This window comes from Pholis gunnellus (genome assembly GCF_910591455.1).
Source record: "Pholis gunnellus genome assembly, chromosome: 21".
Taxonomy (NCBI): Eukaryota; Metazoa; Chordata; class Actinopteri; order Perciformes; family Pholidae; genus Pholis; species Pholis gunnellus.
In genome coordinates this window covers 2,117,351-2,143,055 of record NC_136548.1, presented here as the reverse complement: position 1 = coordinate 2,143,055, position 25,705 = coordinate 2,117,351, and the positions used below count along the sequence as shown (strand labels likewise).

The 25,705-nt window shown below is 40.3% G+C and overlaps 2 protein-coding genes across 2 annotated transcripts in view; one reads left to right on the top strand and one right to left on the bottom strand.

Moving 5' to 3' along the window:
* gas7b (growth arrest-specific 7b) overlaps positions 1 to 7,757 on the top strand; it is a 62,797-nt gene extending 55,040 nt beyond the window's left edge. The window contains exons 12-14 of the mRNA XM_079182389.1: positions 4,335 to 4,414; positions 4,866 to 4,964; positions 5,627 to 7,757. Coding sequence (XP_079038515.1) covers positions 4,335 to 4,414; positions 4,866 to 4,964; positions 5,627 to 5,740 — 293 coding nt within the window. The 3' untranslated portion in view covers positions 5,741 to 7,757. The remainder of the gene's footprint in view (positions 1 to 4,334; positions 4,415 to 4,865; positions 4,965 to 5,626) is intronic.
* A 2,372-nt stretch (positions 7,758 to 10,129) lies between these two features.
* Positions 10,130 to 25,705, bottom strand: part of LOC306713205 (uncharacterized protein MYH16) — a gene marked incomplete at its 5' end in the record, with an annotated part of 47,046 nt that continues 31,470 nt past the window's right edge. Inside the window, 16 exons of the mRNA XM_079182854.1 lie at positions 10,130 to 11,003; positions 14,079 to 14,225; positions 14,310 to 14,510; positions 15,502 to 15,672; positions 15,776 to 15,901; positions 16,022 to 16,225; positions 16,307 to 16,499; positions 17,353 to 17,456; positions 17,642 to 17,778; positions 17,869 to 18,085; positions 18,170 to 18,302; positions 18,387 to 18,583; positions 18,754 to 18,881; positions 19,931 to 20,048; positions 20,168 to 20,413; positions 21,017 to 21,103. Of these exons, the coding sequence (XP_079038980.1) occupies positions 10,851 to 11,003; positions 14,079 to 14,225; positions 14,310 to 14,510; positions 15,502 to 15,672; positions 15,776 to 15,901; positions 16,022 to 16,225; positions 16,307 to 16,499; positions 17,353 to 17,456; positions 17,642 to 17,778; positions 17,869 to 18,085; positions 18,170 to 18,302; positions 18,387 to 18,583; positions 18,754 to 18,881; positions 19,931 to 20,048; positions 20,168 to 20,413; positions 21,017 to 21,103 (2,562 nt within the window). The 3' untranslated portion in view covers positions 10,130 to 10,850. The remainder of the gene's footprint in view (positions 11,004 to 14,078; positions 14,226 to 14,309; positions 14,511 to 15,501; positions 15,673 to 15,775; positions 15,902 to 16,021; positions 16,226 to 16,306; positions 16,500 to 17,352; positions 17,457 to 17,641; positions 17,779 to 17,868; positions 18,086 to 18,169; positions 18,303 to 18,386; positions 18,584 to 18,753; positions 18,882 to 19,930; positions 20,049 to 20,167; positions 20,414 to 21,016; positions 21,104 to 25,705) is intronic.

The following is a 25,705-nucleotide window of genomic DNA, read 5'->3' as shown; positions in this document are numbered from 1 at the left end:
TACAAGTCCCTATGAGTGAAACAACTGCAAATGTAATGTAGCAGCCAAAACAAGAAAGACATGAACAATAATACATAAAAGACTGTTACAAGACCGCAGTTAGATGTTCTTTTAGGCACCTTTTGAAACATTTTACAGAGAGACATTTTTTAGCTAAGTGGGAAAAGTCATTCCATAATTTGGTTCCCCTGAACCTTATTGAAAATTGACCTCTGCTAGTCAGTAATTTAGGAGGATGAAGATGTGAAGATTGGCGAGTTGAGTATGAGTGAACCTGTGAATTAAATTTGTAGTAAGTCTTGAAATGATCAGGAATATTCCCTTCACCTGAAAGTATCTTATAAATGAAAACACAAGTTTGGGAAGTGTTGATGTTATAAATATTGAGAATCTGCAATTTCCGAAATAGAGGAGCAGAAGATGAGTGTGACTGTGATCGGGTTGCGATCCTAACAAAACGTTTCTGGAGGACCAACATTTTTTGCAGAGAAGTAGGGAAAGTACTTGCCCAAACTATATTACAATATGAAAGATAAGGATAAATGATACTGTAATAAAGAATAAGTAGACAGTCTGCAGAGACAAGATGTCTAACCCTACTTATTATTCCAATAGATTTGTTTATTTTTCTACTAACACAGTCAATCTGTTTACTCCAACTTAAACTCTCATCAATAATAACTCCTAGGAATTTTGTAGATGACACTTGAGGCATCTCAACAGATTCAATTTTAATTTTAGATAAATCCTTAGAGTAAGATTTTTTGCCACTGAAAATAATGAAATTAGATTTTTTAATATTCAAAGATAGTTTATTTAATTTGAACCATGTAGCATAGGCAGTTAAACCAGCATTAACTTCCATAATCAGTGAATTGAAATTTGAATGAGAAAGAAGTAGGGTTGTGTCATCTGCAAACATTATCGGAAAAAGGCTTTTTGACACATTAGACAAATCATTGATATAAATAAGGAATAATAATGGTCCAAGAATGGAGCCCTGTGGAACCCCACATATTAGACTGGCTTTGTTTGAATAACAACCTTTAACACAAACAAACTGTCTTCTGTTGGAGACATAATCTTTTAACCATTTGTATGCAATGTCATGGAATCCATATTTATGCAGCTTTTCCAATAAAATATTATGGTTTACTGTATCGAAGGCTTTGGAAAGGTCTAAGAAAATACTGCAGGTAAATTCATTATTGTCAAGTGCAGAAATAACTTTATCAACAACGTAAAGTAAAGCCATATAAGTTGAATGATTTTTACGGAAACCATACTGGTGTCTGTAAAGAATTGAATTAGACTCGACATGAAGCATTATCCTTTTTTGTACAATTTTTTCTAGTATTTTTGAAAAACAAGGCAATATAGATATGGGTCTATAGTTGTTAAAACAACATGGATTTTCTGCTTTAAACAAAGGAATAACTTTAGCAATTTTTAAATCTTCTGGCACAACACCTGTTTTCAAAGACAAGGTGAAGATGTGAACAAGTGGCTGCAATATTGACTGTTTCACCTGTTTGACAAGAAATGCAGAAATGTTGTCATGGCCAGCCGAAGATATTTTAAGATCATCAATTATATCACTTATTTCTTGAATATTTGGGGGCATAAAATTCGAGATAATAGGGACATTTGTTGGAATGAAATCCAGTGGATTCCCATGACAAGCCGGAATATTGTTAGCTAATTCATGACCAATATTTACAAAGAATTCATTAAATTTTTGGGCGATATCAAATGGCTTGTCAAGAGAATTATCACCATCCAAAAAGACTGAAGGAAGCGCTGGGGTCGTCTTTTCTCTTTGCAACACTTGATTTATTACTTTCCATGTGTTTTTTATATCTTTTGAGCACTTCATAAATGTTTCACTATAATATTTCTTTTTTGTAGATCTGATGATATGGGTGTAATTATTTCTACAGGATTTATAAGCCCCATGAGTAAGAGGCGTAGGATTAGAAACATATTTTCTGTACAGTTTATTTTTTTTCCTCAGCAGTTTCAGTAAATGTATTGTAAACCAGGGATTACTAACTTTAGTGCTTTTCTTGGTGGAACTACAAATTGGAAAACAATCATTGAAACTAAGGTTAATAACTTTCATAAACTTCTGATATGCCAAATCAGCGTTATTTTCAACATATACATCATCCCATGAAATACTGGTAAGAATATCCTTAAATGATGAAATATTTGATTTGCTCATCATTCTTTTCTGCATCATTGTCTTAGTATGTTTAGCGCTCTTAATCTCGAATAAAGAGTACTGAAAAATGGGGAAATGATCAGACAAGTCGGAATACAAGACTCCAGATTTGGATCCTTCACTCAAAGAATTGGTTAAGATGTTATCAATCAAAGTCACTGAATTTTCTGTAACTCGTGTTGCTTTATGAATAAGAGGAAAAAAGTAACTAGAGTAAAGAATATTGAGAAAATCCCCAGTAGGAGTATGTAGTCGATTTTTAAAAAGGTTTATATTGAAATCTCCTAAAATGTAACAAAGTTTATCCTCATTGTTTATCAGGTCAAGAGAACAGCCCAGACTGTCATTGAAAACTTTGATGACAGAATCAGGTGGGCGATAGATAGCACCAACAATAACATTCTTTCCACCAGAGACACCAGAGAGCTCTAAAAAAACAGATTCCACCTCATCCCCATCCGACTTCAAAGTGAGATCATCCCTAATTTTGAATTCATAGTCACCGTGAATAAACAGAGATATTCTAGCGGGGAACTCAACGTTTCCAAAGAAACCAAATGTATTAGTGTCAAAAATCAGCTGTAAAAGGTTCAAGATCATGTTGCTGAAGTGAATGATAATGAGGTAATAAATCATAGAGTACAGTCTAGTCTGCCTCAAAGTAACTAATGTTGTGACTTGACACTATGTAAATATAGTGTGGAAAACTAAATGTTAGTTAATTATAAAGGTATTTTACAGTAAACTTTTCAGCAAACTGATTTCTGTAACTTTGCTTTACATCAGTAATGCTAAATGGTAAATGGACTTGCATTTATACACCTTTCTAGTCTTCTGACCACTCAAAATTCACGTATTCCCACACATGTACACTGATGATAGAGGCTGCAGTACAAGGTGCCACCTGCTCATCAGATTGTAATTGAAACCGTCACACACTCACACACCGCTCCGACATGCAGACTGGAGGAGCTGGGAATGCCTGCTCTACCTCCTGAGCCACAGCCGCCCCGGTAGTGACATTTCCGTCCAACATTATTTTCAGCCGACATTGAAGCTGTAACAATAATTTTAGAGAAACATTCTGATTAAGTTATTTTTGAAAGTTGACTTTTGACATCCTGTCTGCGTCCATCCCACCCACGCCTGTCCCCGTATTGTGGCCATGTGCTGGATGTAGCTAGGTACATCAGTAGCTAGCTATTTGAAAAGATGACGTTCCCTTCTTAATCCAATACCTGACCTATTTAAAGCTACTACAACAAACTTCCATGTTGTGTTCATTTTGTCTCCCGTTCTGGATGAATGTGCTAGTGTTTCCAAGCGCCAGAGTCTGATTCATCAATCGGACCCAGAGGCCCCGATGACAAGCATTAAGAATAACTCTATAGAAATAGATTCATGTAGGGGCATAGCCAGGGATAAGTTCCTCACAGTAACTTTCATTTGCTGAACTATTTGGAGTTGTGCATTATGATTGAGTGGCCAGTACCTGGACTGCAAACTACATTCCTTTGTCATTTAGCACTAGACATGACTGATAAAGAATTCTACTGTGCAGCCTGTGCTGTAACTGGAACAGTGAAAGTTCAGATGAAGGGCACTTTTTGGTCCCCAGACTCCACTTTGAGAAACACTGTCCTCCACTGGCTGTGAGCTATTTAGCATCCACACTTAAAAAGTACAGTATTAATGTGAATAAACAGTAGCAGATATATCAGCAGACATTGACTGCAGAAGATTGAGAGTCATCTGCAGAATGATCCGCATCATTTCCTCCCTGATTCAGTCTCTGATGATTAGTGTTTGTTTTGCTGTCAGCAGCACACAGGCAGTAACGGATTAGACCTTTCCTTCTATCATTGCTGTTGTTATCATAATGGAATCTATTATTGTCTGCACTGTTCGGGATAATCGCATCAGCTGAGTGAGGTGGAACAACTACTGTACATGAGTGTTGTGGTTACGCAAAAGCCGTGAGTGAATAGTTGGGAAGTAGCGCCACCTAGTGCAGAAATGGGGCATTGTAATGTGGAGGACACCCAGAGAAACATTGCTGGCAGAGACACTTTGTCAGGTCTCATTGTATTCTATCCATTGTGTCTAACAGGAGACGATCTGATGCGCTGTGTCGACCTGTATAACCAGTCTCAGTCCAAATGGTTTGAAGAGATGGTCACCACAAGTCTGGTAAGAAATCATGCATTTCATGTGTGTGGTTTGGTGTGTGTGTGTATTTGTTTTCTTCATAAAAACATCTTTGCTTTATCATATTTTTTCACAACTTTTGCAATGTGCAAAACATATAATGTAAATATAATTGTTCCAGTTCTGTAGAAAGAGCTTCAGATTTGTGTTTCTATTAGGACAATTGATGGACTTCTATAATCATCCACATATGCAAAATGCACCTACAAACACTGTTCAACAATATTTGAAGAGAAATGGGGAACTCCTCTTTAATGCACAATGTGTATTGCTATGTTCACACTATGAGCGACAAAAGCACCAAACAGCCGCAGTGTGAACACCGCGTATGCTTTGGGCCAGCATTGCTGACTGTCTTGTCTGCTCAGTGTCTACAGATGGAAGAGTAGAGATTTCTCCATCACTCAGTCATACTAACGCCTCTTCTCCTCAGGAGCTGGAGCGGCTGGAGCTGGAGCGGGTGGAGATGATCAGACAGCATCTGTGTCAGTACACCACCCTTCGACATGAGACAGACATGTTCAACCAAAGTGTAAGTAGGTAACTCACCATCACAACTACGAAGAAACACTACTCCACAGTCAGAGGTTAGGGCTGCCACTGAGAGAACGAATCAACGCTACAGTGTAAGGTCACTCCATGCCCGTCTCTGAGGCTTATCCACCCTGACACAGAGACACCTTAAGTGTTGTTACGTCAGAATACATTTTTATTAATAACTTTTATTCATGTGTTTGTAAGTAGAAGTAGTCAAATTTCACTTGTAAGTATAGGCCTTGGCCTAACTCAAATGTTTGGGAGACTTTACGATAAACAAGACTTCATTGAACCCAGAGAGGAAATTTGAATTTCAGCAGTACAGAAACAGGCCAAGAGGTAAGAAAACAGAGAAAGAGTTGATATTCAAAAAGGCTATGTACAATATATACATTTGAATGCAAAATGTGATGCCAGCAGTGCTTCTGCCTGGCTGGAGAAAACCTTTGGTTGACTTTGGTGCGCTTCATGATGGTTCTTACTTTATGTATAATTTACTTTAGCGTATATTGTACATTAAAAGCAAGAAAATGTCCCTTATGGGAGAATAACATTTGAGCTGAATCTATCCCATCATTACCCCAACCTACCCCACTGAGCAACGTAAACATTAGATATCACCTGAGGCGATGCTTCAACTCTTCTTTCTTTGTCCAGACGATGGAGCCGGTGGACCAGCTGCTGCAGTGTGTGGACCCAGCCAAAGACAGAGAGCTTTGGGTACGGGAGAATAAGACTGGAGAAATCAGGCCAGTGGACATAGAGATCTGACAGCTCTGCACATGCACACTGTTCCAGAGGCTACATGCCTGAGGACTGACTGAGATGAAATCTGTGCTGGGATCTTCACTCCCCCCCACTGATCCATTTGTGACTCCTAACAAACTAAGGGATGATCAGTCTTGCTGAAGATGGAGTCAGTATAAGGGGAGTATTGTGAGAACCCGAAGATGATGACAGGTGGTGATGCCCGGCTGAGATGGTACAGGAAAATGGACACTATGAGTGTGAATTGTGAGGCGAATGACTAAGAAGCACCTTCAATGAACATTTAAACACCTGTAAACGTTGATTAGCTTCCTGTCACGCAGCAGTGTATGTTCAGCTTGTTTGTGCTTTTGCTCTGTGAGGTAATTCTCTGAGTCACTTGTGTGTCAAGTTTGCAAAATGATTTAACAGATGCTGCTAAGCAAAATGCATTCTGACCTAAGAGTGCTATTACTGTGTACCAGAATAAGACTAAAGTATTTTACTACTAATATCCACCGTGTGCAGGTACTGAGTGTTTGCTAAGCCTCGCCCACCCTTGCTACTGTTGCTAAGCCTGAGTCACATTGCACATATTTAGTTCACAAATTGTATCTTTTTGAAACAAAAGGTCTTTGATTTCAAACACAAATAAAACAAAGCAGATTCTCCTTTCTGGATGTTGTTGACTGAAATGAGAACTCTTACTAGCAGACTTTTTTGGCTGTTATTAGATTGTGTAAATGAATGCAAACACCAAATCCCAGTGACAACCTCCGGTGTTGAGAAATGAAGGCAAAAGCAAGTCAATCCCCTGAGACCCACATGTTAGAATGCCCAACTTTACAGCAGAAATTAACATTTATACAGGACTTATCCGTTTATATTCGGGGCTTAATGTCAGGCATAACTAAGGGTGTGGCTGTTTTAAGTGACAGGTGGGTGCTGTCCCAGGTGGCTAGCTTCTAGCTGTCTTCTCTGCAGCAGCACCTGGACCAGCGATCAGCTCCATGTTTGGATCAGCTGGGAGATATGCCGTCACTGCCAAGATGGTGACGACCAGAGCCACCCACTCTGAGCTTCACAGCTAGTAATATCCCCTAGTGTTATCATTCAAAATGTAATTACAATTGTGTTTGTTATAATATAGATTTGGTTTGGATGTTGCTGATTATATAAAATATATCGTAACAGTATAATTCACTTTCATGAGAGAAAAGGATGTACCAATGAGAGACAACTTCCAGATGACTACTGAAGGTAGAAAACGTTAGGCAGCAGCACGCTCACGTTTGCACGCAGCCTACATTAGATCAGACACATTCCTTACATATTTGGTCTTTTGGGTTTTTGGTTTACCCAGCAAAACATTTTGATCTGTAATATGCTCTTATTAGTTTATGCGTGTTGAGGGTTGCTGTGCCTAGCTACAGTTGCTACGCTATGATTGTCAGTAAGCTCTTGGTCGGGGTTTAGCAAACGACAAATCACAAATCTGGCCACACTTCTTAACATCGTGGAAACAAGTCTGAAATCTAAAATTTCCTTTCCACCAGTGTTTTACTTCATTCCCAACAAGAATTAAGAATCAGCCAATTGCACTTTATACCCAAGTGACTTTTAGTAAATATACTGTCAGTTGCTGTTCATATGAAACTTATTCGAAAGAGAACTTACTTGTTACACATTTCATTCCTGTTGGAAGTCGGGATGTTTTGGTGATGTTCACAGGAGCCTGGTGTAAATATATGGGATGTAAAATACAGTAAATAGTAGAGTCTTACAAAAAGACTTGTTAAACCGAAATTTGGTACTGATAATATATGGAATATACAAAGTGTTTTATATGCAATATATAAAAAAAAATAACAATCCTCTAAAATATTCTACAGTTTTGGAAATGTAAGTCAGCTGCTTCAATTAGATTCAGTGTCAGTGAAGCAAAATGCTCTTTTACAGCCATGACTTCTCCGGTATTACTGCTTAGTATTACTTGACTTTAGAGGGAAGAGCAGTGATGTTTTGTACATTATCAGCTCAAGGTTGGCATTTTTCATTAATAAAATGAAAATATGTATCTCATGTTAGAACATGCTCCTTACCGGGTTGTTGTTTTTGCTTTCTGTGTCGATTTTCTATGACCACAAAATGAAAAAGGCATATATTTCTACAACTAGAAAATTTCGCAATACATTTTGACAGTGTGGCTTCTACTGCCCGAAGACGTCGCAATATACACTACCGTTCAAAAGTTTGGGGTCACCCAGACAATTTTGTGTCAATTTTCAGTTTCTTCGCAATTTCTCTCATGGAATAGCCTTCATTTCTAAGAACAAGAATAGACTGGCGAGTTTCACATGAAACTTTTCTGGCCATGTTGAGAGTATAATCGCACCCACAAATGTGATGCTCCAGATACTCAACTAGCTCAAAGGAAGGCCAGTTTTATAGCTTCTCTCACCAGCATAACTGTTTGCAAGGGTTTTCTAATCATCAATTAGTCTTCTAAGGCGATTAGCAAACACAATGTACCATTAGAACACTGGAGTGATAGTTGCTGGAAATGGGCCTCTATACTCCTATGTAGATATTTCATGAAAAACCAGACGTTTCCACCTAGAATAGTCATTAACCACATTAACAATGTATAGAGTGTATTTCTGATTAATTTAATGTTATCTTCATTGAAAGAAACAGTGCTTTTCTTTGAGAAATAAGGACATTTCTAAGTGACCCCAAACTTTTGAACGGTAGTGTACACACACGCCGATGTTACCGGTAGTGTCGTTCAGGTTCAATTGAGATAGTGCTACTCTCTTTTCTGCATTTTAGATTCATACTCTTGGATTGACAGTCCACAAATGGCTCCCGCCATTTCTGTACTGGACATATACATCTTTGTTTGAGAAGCCTTTGGAAATGATGGGAGTTAACGCTCCCATCATTTCTGTACGAACCTCATTCTGAACTTCATGTTAGAGGACCCCCCACACACACACTTATTCTAATGCTACTCTACTTATAATATTTCTACTACGTCTACTACTACTACTATAGTATATATACTAGTATAGTGTAGTTGTAGAAATATTCTAAGTAGAGTAGCATTAGAATAAGTATGTGTGGGGGGGTCCTCTAAAAGTATCCAAGACCTGAATGACTGAATGAGTGACACAGAGAGACAGAGGGAGAGAAGTGTGTGTGCGCGTGTGTCTGTGAGTCTGTGTGTTTATCAACATTGCTGATTACCTTAATCACGAACACCTGTGTGCCAGCAGCCTGTTCTGCTGCGCAATACACACCCATTATAAAGGCAGAAAAGGACTGAAAAAATCATAAAAGTTAAAATGGGACAGTTCAAAAAGTATAAAAGATATCAAAAAGCTGAATTATGCGGCAATAGATCAGGGTTTTCTCAACAGTTTAAAGTTAAAATGGTGTATGTAGCTGAAAGTATGTGGAAGTTGAAGGATTTGAAAGTTGAAGAAGTTTAAGAGGATTTGAAAATATTCTCCATAGACATCCCATTCAAAAAAAAAAAATTGCAAAAAGCTTAATAATTCAAAAAGTTTAAATATTAGAAATATGAAAAGTCATAGCATACATGAGCTGAAAGAGCTGAACATTTTGATATTTGAACGGTTTCTGTAGCTTAAGAAATGAAGAAGAAGAAGAGGTAGGACGGAAGAAATATAATAAAAAGAGGAATAAAGAACAGGATAACAATAGAATAGAACAATAAAGAGAAACAGGATAACAATACTTGGAATGCTTAAAAGCATTCCAACAATTATTAAGCCCGCAGGATTACAGTCAGTGTGCTTTGGCACAGGCAGTTTTACTGCCTTTGTGCCACAAAGCCACACTGAATGAAAGAAGTATTTTATTTACTACAAAATTTGTTTTCACATTCAACTATAAAATGGTTTGATCAAACCATGTTCTAGATTTAGGCAGCAATAGTACAAATGGTGTAAGTTCTGACAGAGATACACTTATAATAACTTACGTTATCAGATAGTTTAGGTCAAATACGTGACACTGCATTCCTTATTATTGACCTAAAGTAACCCGTGGACTGGATGGAAGGCATATCTTACTTGGTAACACTTTTATAATAATACTTGGCAATAAGTCATTTATAAGCCATTTGTTCATAACTAATCATTTCATGACTAATCATTTGCAAATTATGCATATATATATATATATATATATATATATATATATGTATATATGTATAGATAGATACTGAACACATAATAGCTGCTGTTGTAGCTGATTTAATTCATCAAAAGGTACTTACAGTAGTAGGAGTATGAAATGTTAAACGTTGTCTTCATAATATCACTGTCAGGAATCAGCTAAAACTGACTTGCTCAGCTGACATTAGACTTCTGGGCTAACCTGCTAGCCTATCCATGTTGTCCACAATCCTACATATTAACTAGCCTCAATACTCTTCAGTACTAGCTCGTAGAACATGCTATAAAAGTTACTAGTTAGCTATTTAAAGTTGCAGACTATAGTGCTCACTATGTCATTACTTCTACCTTCCAGTCCAGTTCAATGAGTCATTACTGAATACATTGTTACCAATTGCATTTTTTGTGCATAGAGACAACAATGTTTCGACAGTATACCATTGATAAAGGATGAATAGTTTATAGGCTACCTCAGAATAACTGCTATTTATTATTTTTATTTGTTAATGGTGTTCATAATAATCTGGTTTATAAATGATTTTTAACTGGTTGTAATAAAGTGCTACCTTTGGGGGAATTTAGAACACAGTTACAGTACAGTTTTCCATATTCCATCCATATGTTTTTACATACAAATATTACATTATGCAGTAGATATAAAAGTGTGTGATTAAAGTCAGGATCTTGCAGACAGAGAGGAAGGAAAGAGTACATTGTAGAAAGGTCCAATACACAAACAGGTGACACACACTGAATGTGTAAAGACCTGCATGTGTTGTGAAACTGCAGTTTCAGCCTCTCTGAAGTTTCAAACTTCATACTGTGCCATGTTTCGCTTCTTCAGAAGACGTCAGAGCCGGAGCGATGTAGCTCCCGGAGAGTTGGATCGGTACTCTGAAATGCTGACCATGATCACGTCACAGCTTGGTCTAATCAACCATGAGCTTTTTGAGAGAGTTGAGATACGCTGGGATGAGGGAGCTGACAGACTCGTTGTCGTCATTGAGGATCTTCTCCCCTCTGCCCTCTGAGCCCACAGAGCTGGGTGACCTGACCAGGCCAGGGTACGGAGTGCTGTAACCCTGATGGAGCACAGACATACCTCAGAGTCATTATTCAGAGCCAACAATTCTATCAAAATCATTTCAGTGATTATTTAAAGAAAAAGAAAAGACGACAGTGTCATTTTAGTTGATTCTTGATATGAAACTGCAAGTCAATAATCAAATGCAAAAATATTATAAGTGTACTAACTTCCATTTTTAAACAATCATACATGATCACTTCCTGACATAAAAACAATTATTATGTAAAACGATAGGTAAGACTATTAATGCACTTTTATTCTCATCATAAAGTACATATTTTTTGTACATAAAAATCAGTTTATTTAAAGGATAATTAAAACAAAATTCAAATATGTATTAAGACAATTGCTTTGGTGTATTCATTCTTGCTGTTCACACTGTCCGTTAAGATCTCTTCATAAAGCCCTTCAAATGGAAGTGATGGGGACAAAATCCACAGTACTCAATATATGTATGAATGTATTCCACATGACGCTTCAGCTGTCTGAGTTCAACAAATCAGACTTGAAAAATGTACAGCTCAAACTATAATTGACCTTTAAGATCTTATATAATAATAATTGGTCACTATCTTTAATCTCAAGGATGCATGGGGTGTGTTAACACCAAATGCGAAGCAAACGTTTTGAGCGGAGTGATTACATACAAAGTCAATTTGAAGACACGAATAGATGCAAAATGATGACGGGTGACCCAAATGATGGAATACCAAAGGCGCAAATACACAAAATGTGTCATTCACATTTTTGGCATTGAAATATTTCAACTCCTGCAGGAAATGATTGTGACGCTGTGTCATGACAGCATATCATGCAGCATATTCTCCTACTTTCGTCACTGACGTGCTGATGTTGTTTAATCAGAAATGGAGAAAAAAAAATATTGTAGCCATCTGTGGACATTCAGAGCTCAACAATAGTACCTCATATTTGTACAGAGACCATACAAAACTCTGTGTATGTGTATAGTGTATGTTTATAAATCATAGACTGTCTATGGTACAATCAATAAAGCTGCTGCTGCTGTATTTAGGCCTAGATGACTTTGTTGTAAGTGTTAATGGAGCAGCTACGTTAGCATAGCTAGGACTTACTAAACCAAACTCCAGTTAGAAAACAAGCATTTTAAAATGTGCTTCTTACCTTGTGGACAGACAAAGCATGAATTCAGACTTCTTACAATCTGCATCATCATGTAGTTATCTCATCATTGTTTTGATCTGTGTATTTGGGTTCATGTAGTTAACGATACAGAGAATACAGCTCGGTGAAATGCCTCTGGGTAGTAAATGGTCTGTACTTGTATAGTTCTTTTCTAGTCTTTCCAACCACTCAAAGCGCTCTTGTCATCATTCATCATTCACCCATTCACACCCATTCATACACTGATGACAGGGGCTACCATGCAAGGTGCCACCTGCCCATCAGATATTTAACCATTCATACCCTTTCATGAGCAATTTTGGGGTTAAGTGTCTTGCCGGTTGTTTGGTTTTCCAATGTAACTGGGGCTTCCACAACATGGACAAAGCGTTTAGTGGCATCAATAGTGGTTATGAAACATTGTTGTTATCTACATGGAGGTCAGTCTTCCTCCTTCACTCGCGCATTGGCGAGAGTTGCAAATAAACACAAACAATCCTGTGGTCAAACTTGCACATGAGGCCAAAATTCACTTTGCTTGGTGTGAACACAGCATGAATGTAGAGGATTGTTCTGTTAAAGCGTGACTTCATCTCAATGAATGTGGAATCATGCACCGTATACACAATTCAAAGGTTAAGTTGAATGAAATCCACCTTTCCACTTAAATGTGACGCATGTGAGTCAGAGGATGTCGGTCATACCCCAACATGCATCAGTTCTGGGAGGAGATATTTAAATGGTACAGTGTAACATTTGGAAAGCAAGTCACCCCTGACTGTAATTCTGCTATACTTGGCTGAACACTGCGACGTATGAGAGTCAACTGGATCTCATGTTTGGCATGTGGGTTATTTTGAGGGAACAGAAATCTTCATTTGCTCAATGATTTCCTGTTTATTTCTGTTTATTTCCTGTAATGTAATTTACATTACAGTCATTTAGCAGACGCTTTTATCCAAAGCGATACGTGGGAGAGTATACGTCTTACTAAGACTAATTTGTGGATCCCATTGGGGGGCAGGGTGTCTAACAAGTGTATTGATGCAGGTCTAAGTCCTGTGAAATGTTGAGTATCCGACTATAATGGACTCTATGTGTGTGTGTGTGTGTGTGTGTGTGTGTGTGTGTGTGTGTGTGTGTGTGTGTGTGTGTGTGTGTGTGTGTGTGTGGCTTAGGGCTTTTGATTTTGCTGGTCTTTTCTCCTTTTTTCCCTTGAATGTGTATTTTGAATATTGGAAAATTCTAAATAACATATCAAACATGAAAAGGTGCTCTGCTCTGATGTTCGCAATGACAATGCTAACATAGCTCTAACCATAAAGTACAGCTGAGGCTAATTTGATTATAATGAGATTTGCAGGTATCTGTTCATAAACTAATATACGTTTTGGCCTGATGATGGGGCTAGAGGAAAAGCATCACTACAATTCGTCCTGACATGAACGTGTGTCAAATTTCCATCCATACAATAGTTGTGGAGACATTTCACTGAAAGCAAAAACGTCAATAAGTCAGCGGATCACCAAAGCATTTCTGGTTGACTGGGGTTTCATTCTACTTCTCATGAAATACATTTCAAACTCTTCATCAACACACATCAGCACCAATGAAATCACTTAATTGAAATGTGTTTTGTGGTTCTAAAACTACATCTGAGGTTTGTTTGACTTTCCTATAAGCTGTAAAGTGGTGTGAACAATGGAAAGAATAAAGGATCATCTCCTACAATTATAGGATGAAAACCACTTGATATAGCAAAATTAAGAAATATGTTCTAACTGCTAACTCATGGTTAGAATCACATTCTAACTCCGAATAACAATAAAAAAAAGACTATAAAGCATATTTGTCTCAACAGAATCCCACAATGTTGAAGCAGAAGACTTGTTAGTCATCAGCTGATGATCTGGTTGGTGTTACTTACAGAGGAGTATCCCTTTCCAAAACTGCCTCTGTTCTTGGTCCTGATCTTGGTGAGTGCTGACTCAGCAATGTCGGCTCGCTCCTCAGCGTCATCCAGCTCATTGACGGTCTTCCTGTACTTCGCCAAGTTCATGTTAGCTTGCTCCTCCTGCAATGACAAACAGACAAGAATATCATCAAGTGATGCACTTTATGCCAAATAGGTATTGAGTAGGAGGAGGAGGTTACGTACAGCCTCCTCCACTTGTCTCTTGTAAGCCTTCATCTTGTTCTGTAGCCTTTCCACCAGCTCCTGCATCCTCTGCTGGTTCTTCTGGTCCTCCTCTGACTGGAACAGCAGCTCCTTCAGACGACGCTCGTTCTTCCGCAGCGTCTTCACCGTCTCAGCGTGCCGCTTCTGCTCCGAGTCCAACTCCAGCTCCATCTCCTTCACCTGCACACAGACACACAACTGTGACTTTCACTCTAATTCTTCAGCAAGTGTTACTTGTTGTTTACATTCATGTGAATTTGTAGTCTGGCTGATAACATCATCTGGGTTATTTTGTCAGATTTAAGAAAGCTCCTCCAGAGTCACAGAAGACATTAAACAGCTGTTGTCTTAGGTTGAGTGGTCCTCCTCATGACGAGTAAAAACATGTGACATGCCACTTTAAAGATTGCTAATATGATTATGGTATGATTGTCTTTAGAGTTAGACAGAACCCATATGATCATAACAATCTTTCTATTCAGAGTGTTACCAGTTTGGTTTGTCCCTAACATTGGGCCATTAAACAGGGATGTGCTCATTCCAGACCCCCCAAAGGCAAGAGCTTACCTGGGTTGCATTCATGTTTGTGGTAATTTGATTAATTGCACATTTATTTGGTAATCAAAGAACAATAGCAGCCTTAAGGTGGCTCATGCATTCACATTATGTCTCGTGTTGTATGGCCCTAGGTCAAAATCTACTGTTAACATCTGTATTATTTAAGCTGATATTACTGCTGCATTTTCTTGAATTCATTTAAGTTCAACCGAACCACCATAAACTACACACCACAAACCAGGCAGGTAGATAGTGTTCCAGCTAACCTAGCTGGTAGCCAAAGGTTTTATATCTTGATTGAACATTGTGGGGGTCATTAGGGGCCCACAGCTCATTTGTTCCCTGGGGCCCTCTAGCAGGTTGATCTGGTCCTGGAATATACTTAGCAATGTTCTGCCCAAGGGATGTTGATGCTGAATATACTGTATCTGTATCTGAATCTGTTGCTTTACAGGAATTCCTTTTTTTCAGATTTTGATCATGTTTGTGTATGTGGACATTCTGGTCTAATGGTGGTGCTAAAGGATCATACCAGCTTTCATGGCTATAAGGGCAGTAGTTGTCAAAATGTTTTGCTCTGTTTGACAAACCAGACTGACACGTGACTCCGTACCTTTCCCTCCAACTTCTGGATGATCTTCTTGCCTCCTTTCAGAGCCATCTGCTCGGCCTCGTCTAGCCTGCTGCTCATGTCTTTGATCTGAGCATCCAGACCCTTCTTCACTCTCTCCAGGTGGAGTGTGTGCTCCTGCTCCAGACGCAGCTCCTCCCCCACTCGCGCCAACTGAAAGAGTTAAACCAGCCATTTGAAATTCAAATACATTTTCTTTAAGTAGCTCTACTGCTACAATATCTGAATACCAATTGTCCGTGTGTGTGTGTTTTACCTCACAGCTGGCCTTCTTGGACTTGTCTGTTGATTCTCTTAGTGCTCCTTGCAGCTCCTCATGCTCCTGCTGCAGAGTCTGAAGATCCACCTCGAGCTTCCTCCTCCCACTCAGAGCCAACTGGAACTGAACACACAAGAGAAAACATTGAGAAAGTCATCAATGTACGGCGATTCTGCCAACACAGGATTGATTCTTAGCTGATGCCAATGCTGGACCCCGAAGCAGAGAGACACGGCACATCACCTGGTTGTTTAGGTCGCTGTGTTTCTCCCTGGCCTCCTGCAGCTCCATCTCCAGGGCCTTGCGGGCCCTCTCTGTGCTCTCCAGGGCTGCACGAGTTTCCACCCCCTCGCTGACCAAGATAGCGCAGCGTCGTTCCATGGCCGCCTGCTCCTCCCTGCACTCCTCATGGCTCCGTACCTCCTCCTCCAACTGGGCCTGCAGCTCCTGGGACAGGGACAATGATTCAGTCAGTAAGCTTCTAGGGAGACGGAATTAAAAAACCATACGGTATGTCACCCGTCACACCTTAATCTGTAGCTGCATCTTCTTGCTGCTCTTGCTGATCTCTGCATTGTTCTTGGTGAGCAGGTCCACCTGCAGCTCCAGCTCGTTGATGTCAGCCTCCAGTTTCTTCTTCAGCTTCAGCCCCTCTGCCTTTCCTTTCACCTCCACATCCAGACTGGCCTGCAGGGACTCCAGCGCCCTCTGGTGGCATTTTCTGCCAGAGGAGGAGAGGGATGGATTGAAAAAAGAGGCGTTACAGAGATGAGTTGTGCTGGTCTCACTGCAGAGACAGTAATAGAGCAGTTTAATGAGACTGGCCTTACCTCTGAAGATAATGTACTATGACTTTGTTGAAGAAATAAATGGAGATATAGGACAGGACCAAAACAATAAGAGTTAGAGAATTACAGAGCATTAGTGCTATAGGTATCTTCAGCTTTTAGGCAAGACAAAATGATATTCAGAAGTAGGATAACAAGACAGTGACATGGAATAAGCAGCAGAAAAACAATTACAAAGTCACATTAAAACAATAGTTCAACAATTAGGGAAAGACACTGATTTGCTGTTGTGCTGAGAGTTAGATGAGAGGATCAATACCTCTCTCATAGAATTGCCAAATTAAATCCCATTAAATATTAAGTTACAGCCAGTAGCTGGTTAGCTTAGCTTAGCATAGTGACTGGAAACAGGGGGAAACAGCTAGCCTGCCTCTGTCCTATAGCAACAATATGCTCAATTAAAATAATCTCCAGCTGGCTGTGGATTCACATTCAACATAAAAGTATTAGAGTGCTATCAATCTACTCATCCAACTCTTGGCAAAAAAACAGATAAACTAATTCTTTTTTAAGACAAGATTTCGGAGCTGAGACAGTTTCAGCTGACCTCATGCTAAGAATCACAGAACCATAACTGCAAAAGCTTGATCACCCTAAGTCATTTTTAACTTGGACTCGTAGTTATAGTTATATACTCAGGCACCAGACAGTCATTTAGAATTAATTCTAAAAGGGAATGGCAGACAGTGGAGTGGAAAATGAAGGATTGAGCGTAAACTGAGGTACCTAGCGACTTCCATCTCTTCCTCCTTCTCCTGAAGTCTGCGCTCCAGGTCTGCTTTTGCCTGAGATAGCTCCAGCTGCAGCCTCAGCACCTTGGTTTCCTCGACCTGGGAGGAGGCAAGGAAGGAATAAAGGAAAGAAGGAGGGAAAAAAGAAAAAACAGGGAGATTTTATCGAAACTATATTAAATTAAATACAACTGGGTATGAGATTAATTAAGAGTAAGCGTACTGCACAACACCATAGGCTCCAATTAGCACAGCTAATAGGTAGATTAGCTGGAGCTATGTACCTCCAAAGCTGCCTCAGACTCTTCCAGTGAGGCCTGTAACTCTTCTTTCTCCATCTCAATCTTCTTCTTTGCTTTCTGGAGCTCATGGACACTTTTACCTCCATCTGAAAGCTGGTCTGTAAGGTCAGCTACCTCCTCTATCATCAAAGAAAAGCCACACACAAGTCTAATTAAACCAAGGGTACTATTCAGCAATTCCTTAAAACGTCATAAGTGTACTCTCTTACCCTGGTAGACCTTGTTCTCCCTACGTAGGGCCTCCAGCTGCTCCAGAGACTCTTCGTGGGTCGTCTTGAGTTTGAAGAGCTCGCTGGCGTGTTGCCTGCTCTCCTTCTGGCAGCCTTCCACCTCAGTCACCAGCTCCTCACACTTCTGTTTCCAGTCTCCGAGCTGCTTCTCCAGGACCCGCTGCTTCTTATCCAGAGCCTGACCGCAGCTGCTGGCCTGGGACAGGGAACATACGCTTAAAGACAACAAGAAAGACATTCATGGCATAGCAACAGTTATACAACATGCTTCCTCTCCTACCTTCTCCAGGTCCATGCAGAGCTCCTCCACCTCTCCCTGCAGCCTCTGTTTGGTTTTCTCCAGCGAGGAACATTTGGCGTGGGTGGCTTCCACAGCCTCCTCGGCCTCCTGAAGTCTGGTTGCCAGCTTCTTCCTGTGACACATACATTATTTAGACCACTGAAATACATTCAAAAGTAAAATGTGACAAATGACCGCCAGTATCAATTTGACGTACCTGGTGTCCTCCAGCTCGTCAGCGTGCTGGATGGCATCCGACTCGTGTTTGGTCCTCCAGTGCGTCACCTCGCTGTTGAGTTTGGAGACGAGACGCTGCAGCTCTTGCTTGCTCTCCTGCTCCTCCTCCAGCTGCTCCTTCAGCACCTCGCACTCCTGCCGCACGGAGCTCAGACTGCTGCTGACCGCCTGCTTACACTGGCATCCACACCAGAGACACATGTGAATACAGAAATGGGAGGGAGAGGGATCTGTTTAAATGTATTTGCATACTGGATATTTTACTTTTCAGACTTCCATTCTGAGTTCAAAACACACATACACACACACACACACACACACACACACACACACACACACACACTGACCTTGACCTCCTCGTCCAGATGTTTCTTCAGTTCTTCCAGTTGGGATTGGAGCAGAGCCTTGGAGCGACTCAGCTGGCTGGCTCTGGTCTCCGCCTCCTCCATCTGTCGACTCACATCTGCATTATCAGCTGACAGGGCACACAAGGAAACTGATTATCACACTGTAGCGTACCACATAACCACAAAAAAACTAGCATACAATGTGATTTCTTTTGTTATAATTTCTGTTTGGTGACAACAGCACAGAAATTTTTTTAAATTGAACAGAAGAAAGATACAGTAGATAAAATAGCTAAATGAAGCGTCGATGACTCATTCTGTGTCTGTTGTATTGTTCTGTGGGAATAAGTAAACTGATTTGCTTGCCATTGAAAACAAGGTAAAAGTCATGTTATTCTGTTATTGGGGCTCCTCACCAAAGCGCTTTGAGCGCGATACAAGTACAGTCCATTTACCATTTACCACTTGTATGTCAAAGTCAATTAACTAGTCATTAGCAGTACAACTCAGCCACTAATTACAGTTGTATAACGCTATCTGTGTTCTGGAAGAGCTCTTTCAACTCTCACAAAACAAGTGCGACAACACTTGAGTATTCTTGGCTTAGTATTCAAAGACATGGGCAACGTAGAAACACTATTGAGTTACATTATGGGATGTTTAGAGAATAAAAGTCAGGATACCTGAGTGATACTCTGAATTGTGAGTCAAACAAAGCTCAACAAAACACATTGTGTGTGCTCTTGAGGCCTAACAAAAAGGTTCATATGGATTTTCTTCCACATGAAACATTTGCAAGGCAATTTTTTTATATATTCATTATTGCAATATTACATTGTTTACATCCATGTTTGCTTGCTTGCAGTCTTCTTCAGCGTTTTTTGGCAGATTTCTTTGTCAACAAAGGTACAACGGTACATATGAGTCTGTTCCTGATGTGACAGGTGAACGGTACCTGTGAGTCTGTTCCTGATGTGACAGGTGAACGGTACATATGAGTCTGTTCCTGATGTGACAGGTGAACGGTACCTGTGAGTCTGTTCCTGATGTGACAGGTGAACGGTACCTGTGAGTCTGTTCCTGATGTGACAGGTGAACGGTACCTGTGAGTCTGTTCCTGATGTGACAGGTGAACGGTACCTGTGAGTCTGTTCCTGATGTGACAGGTGAACGGTACCTGTGAGTCTGTTCCTGGCCACACTGAGCTCAGTCTGGGTCCTCTGCAGGTCGTCTCCTCTCCTGTTGGCTTCTGACAGCTGCTCCTCCAGCTTCTTCATCTGGCTTTCTGAAGACGTCTGCAGCGCAACACAAACACACCAGCACACATGTTACACTCAAGTTAATATTAATAAAAGAATATTGTGACAGTGTAAGGTCATTGTCAACTGCATTACATGTGATCTAACTTCCTGACCTTGGCCTTCTGCAGACTCTCAAGAGAAGCAGCCAGCTCATCCACCTCCATCCTCAGGTTCTGCTTCTCTTTCTCCAGTTTGGCTCTGGTCCGCTGCAGAGCCTCACACTGTTCGCTCAGCTCTGCCATGGCATCACCGTGCCGTTTCCTCAGAGACGCAGCCAGCGCTTCCGACTGGACAGAGGTCTCCTCCAGGTCTCGCCTCAGACGCTGCAGCTCAGCCTCTCGTTTCTTGTTCACCTCCATCTGTAAATCACACACAGGCTGGTTGTCAGGTTCTGTTTTGAAGGCTGTGCAACTAATGCCCTAAGGCACCCACAAGACTGGATACTTTTTTTGTATCATGCACAGCATATGTCCTCACGTGAGGAGTTTTCAAAGACATTTGTCTTCTGTTTTGAGTGATTTTTCAAACATCGGAATGCCAAAATGTCCTCAATAACTAATTCTGAATGGAAGTTTTCTTTGAATTTCTAAAATCAACACAAAATAATATTGCTATGTAGTGTCGCATGCTGATATGTGTATGTTGTACACTGAGCCAGGTTAGCTGTTTTCCACTTTCAGTTCTTCATGCTAAGCTGAGAGCTAAAAGTTAGCTTCTCCTCTACCTTTTGTCAAAAAGCATAGTGTATAATCTCATGCAGTTTAAAAGAATGTAGTAGTACAGTGTTGTGTGTGAGTCTGTTAGAATGTAGTGTCATACGTTTTCGTCACAGCCCACGGTGTCTGATACCAACGCACAAGGCATAAAGGAGTACACAGTGAGATAAAAAGTGTCCCCAAGGGGTGCTGACCAAGCTTCCGTATTTGATGCGTTGGGAATGAGAACAGGTTGATAGAGTTCACCTGTGAGGCGGTGACCCCTCCTGCTTCCTCCAGTCGGTCAGTGAGATCATCCAGTTCTCTAGTTAGATCTGCTCTCTGCTTCTCTACCTGCCAAAAACAGAGCAGTTCCAGAATGGTTATCAGTGGCAGGCCTGTAAGGCCTTCTCTGCTGGCCTAAACAGAATCACAAAGTTATAGCTATTTTATAATTTAATCATTTTTCTTAAATACACAACATGTATCATAATTTACAAAAATATTTTTCCCATTATCTTATTTTCTCATTGCACAGCTACTGTGTTCCTCAGCTGCTCTGCTTCAGTGCAGCTTGTTTTAAGTAGAGCTTTTATCCAATCAGATTTCACCTCTGTGTCTCTAGGTAGAAGAGAGGCCCCAGGCCTGCAGACTCATCAGTGAATCCATGTGCAGTTTAAGTGAATGGAGACGATGTTGTTGATTGTCATATTCTTCAACCAATCAGATCTTTAGTTTGACATGTTGGGCGTATTCTTTGACGTGTCAGAGCTGCTAGCTGGCCTACAACTATGTCAGCATTACGTGAAGCTCAGTTTTCAGGAGCAGCTCTGCAGTGAGGTGCAGCGTGTGCTGTGATTGGTCAGTGGGCGAGCACGTGACTATTGTGAAACGAAACTTACAGCAGAGGCTTAGTCGGAGTAGTAGGAGTTCAAATTGAAAGATATGGAAGAAATTACAATATTTTTAGCATTTTGCTTGGTGTAGATTATAATTTTTTTACCTAGCTTTGTTTTTTAACACTCAACGGCTGAAATTGGAGAGAAACGGATTTGTGAGTTGGGATTTAACCGTGGGATTAAACTCTTTGGCAACAAAGAAAAGAGGATGTGATCAGCATTTGATAAGTCAACTACATCGAATATCTGAATGGCCCTTGAGTGTGTAGCAGAATGCATGTTGCTGATGTTTTTCCGTTAAGCTAGTTAGCCTAGCCTCCCAGAATACTTGCGGAGACTCAGCTGTTTTTGTTCCGGTTCAGAGGTCACACAGACCGTTGTCTCCTAGTGAGCGCAGAAAACATTATATTTCCTACAATTTAAGCTTCTGCATTTTCCAAATGTACTAGCATTATTCAAATGTATTGTTCGGTTTGTAAGCCTCGTACCGTACGGTTTAATACGAATACGTAACGTCATATAGTTACAGCCCAAGAAACGAATAATAACCCTAGCTGTGGCGCCATCATGTGGTTATAAGGTGGTATTTCAGCAGTGAAGGCCCAGGTACTGATGGTTATTAACTGTCATTTAATATTAAACCCTAATGCCGTTTTCACACCAAACGCAGCGTGAATTGTTTGCGCCGCGTTAATCGCGTCATTCGCGTCATTCGCGCCGCCTGTCTCGCCGGGGATTATTTGTGTTCATTCGCGTGAATCGCGCTGGATGCGCCGGAGACGTAGCTTATCACCCTGGAAGCCGTTCAACTGTCCGCCATCAACCGTGGAAAAAATACGTGTTGTGGATATCCCGGGAAACTAAACGCCATCATGTCTGGGTTCATAACATAGTCCGGAGGGGCTCCGTGAATTTTATCGAGCTGTATTCACTGTGTCTCAAGCCACATGTCGGCTGGTTTACAACACCTGTATGAACATAAAATAAGCTGATTCGTCTGTGATTTAACGGCAATAAACCGACAAAAAGGGACTCCGAAATAACTACGTAATGATGCAGATTTGTAAAAAGTCTGAATTCATGTTTAGATAGTTCTCTCTGCAAGGTTTACACACACACACACACACACACAAACACACACACACACACACACACACACACACACACACACACACACACAGAGTTTGGTCCGGTCTCCACTGATATGAGGTATCGTAGAGCTCTGGGTGAACATAGACGGCTACAGTATTTGTTTCCTGATTCAACAACGGCAGCAAGTCAGTGATGACAGGAGAAACATCTCAACGCTGATAGGGTATCACGGCGGAGCATCATGCCATTTTTTCGCCAAAGTTGAACAATTTCAACTCGCGCGTTTGGGGCGTTTGACGCAAATTTGCACGACTTCGCACCGCACCATCGCAAATTCGCATCTCTTCAGTCTCATCGCATCTGTGCATTGACTTTGCGTGAATAATTCGCGCCGCGTTTGGTGTGAATGCAGCATAACCCTATTTTTTAGGCCTCTGCTCGAAAATTGCATATCCATACTAAAAAGAGTATATCTCTGCAACCACAAGGTGTATTAGAATAATGTTGGTGTTATAACAAAGGGAATACTTGTTCAGATGTGTAAATATCAGTATATATGTTTCTGGTTAAGAGTAAATGAAGATGGGACACAGCACAAATTGAAAAGTTTCAGGTTCGCCTAAAAAAAAAAAGCACTTACAGGATTATTTCTTCTTTGGAATGATGCAGCTGCAGGTCTAAACCTCTCCCAAATCATAGCACAATATGTGAACAGTCTCTCTGCAAAGTTTGACTTTGATAAAGTGAAGCAGAACAAAATTAGAGAGGTTTTAGTACAGAGAGTTCAGGCGAGGTCTCCAAAATGGTCATTTTGGCACCATGTGTGTCATTAGAATTTTCTCATGTACCAAAATATATATTTCACTTGTATATCACTAATGGTGTTCAATACATCCAAATACAGCAGTTTGGCTTTATTTTGTAAGCCAGAATCCTCTCTGAGTCCTCTCTGTGTCTCTCTGCGTACTGGAGTTTATCTCGATGTCAGCCCCCTGTGAGTACGCAGGGCTCTATCTCAGCAACCCATTGGTCGATTTCAGTGATTGACACCTCATTTGAAGCGTTAGAGCCGATAGAATTTAGCCATGCCAACCTAAATTAGATTGAGAGCACTGTTAGCCAATCAGAATCAGCAGGGAGCCGTCCTGCGAGACATGCTTGGTTGTGACGCAAGGCGATTCTCAGACTTCCTGCTTCGACTCACAGCAACGTAAAGCCCGGAATGATTTTAGTGTAACACAGGACGTAGGTCTAATGTATTTCTGTTTGGAATTACTGGGAAAATAAACATATTACGGAAAAACAGCAAAAGTAAAAGAAATTTTACAACTATCGTTTGATGAAGCGATTTCTGTTGTTGGTGTTCTTTGGCTCATATCTCGCTGATGCTTTGTTGAAGCTGGATTTTATGTATGTGTGGAATCTGTGGAGTGTCTTTCTTTTGAGATATCATCTCTGTGTATTGCATAAAATACCACAGCGGTAGAGCCAGAAATGTAACGAGTGGGTTGACTAGGTGGCGCTATATGGATTTTGATATTTGGTAATTCATTTAGTTGTTGTTTGGAGCATGTAAAAACGGCTTACATATTCTTGTAGCCCAGGTTCTGCTGTTTAATCTGATGTGCAACATCATATTCGTTTGTGATAAGTGCATTTTTTCCGACGGTATATGCTAAACTTTCTCCACAGCCCCAAAAAAGGGGGCGCTCGGGCTGGAACATTTAGAGTAAAACTTGATACTAAATGGAGATGATTACACCAGGCTAAACCATTAGGGTTTATGTTATGATACAGTGTACAGTATGTATGATCACAATGTATGAGTGGACTGATCCTCTATCTGGGGTCACAATAATGAATATTCCTACTCCACTAGAGAGCAAGTCATAGTATCGTAATAAGTGTTTTAGTGCATCTAAATATGCATTAACATTCCTTGGTCAAATCAATGAGATGAACACCTCGACTCTTCTGGCCCTGAAGCAGTCCTTCCTCCTCAGACAGGATATTTGCCCATCAGGGGATCAGTATGATTGACAGGCCATAGAGAGAAGTGATCTTTCCTGAGGTTAGAGGTCAGCAGAGAAACTGGTATCCAATCAGAGCAATGCAGGGGTTAGCTGCTGTCACACAGTCCAAATATTATCTGTGAACTCCTGTTTCCTGTGGAAGTTATCCAGTACTCTGTTCACTGATAAACATCCTCCAGCCTAACAAGCTGTAAACACATTGTCATAATCACAACATTAAGTTGTTATGGCTAACATGTTTGCAAATGTCCTATTCCTATTAATACATGCAGCAGAATGGGAACAACATTGCATTGATTGGAAGGCGTGTCCTGCTGAAGGTAAGTCCAATATTCACTCTCCTTTTCACCAACTCAGCACTTGCTGATAGTGGTGAGAATGAACCAAATTATATAGTTGTGGGCAGTAGATATAACGATTTTTATCAGTGCAGCTTCAACTTAAAAAGGGGGCAGGAAGTAAATATATGCTTTATATTAACAGTAACCACAAATCTTTAACTGACTCAAATATAACAGTCTAATCAATGTTTTGAAATCTTATGAATGAAATACTGTAAAGAAAAAAAAAATCATACAAATTTCATTGTCTGGATCACACTCAAAATCCACACTGGCTAACCTAGTATAATACGATTTAATACACCGTATAATAAAATGTTATACCTTACATTAGAAGAATTAAGTTTCATTAAGTGTTGCACATAAATACAAAACAAATCAAATACATACGTAAAGCTTCATGAAATGTATGAATGATATACTCCTCAGCAAAGTCATCAGAGAGACCCTTCTCACGCACAAACATGGTACAGCACACATGGAGAGAGTTTATAATGCTGGGCCATTACACTCACAGCCACAGCGCTCTGTAGTTAAAAGCACTTGTTGTTTTTACAGCGATCTTTTACAGCTGTTCTTAAGGCAGCCGTA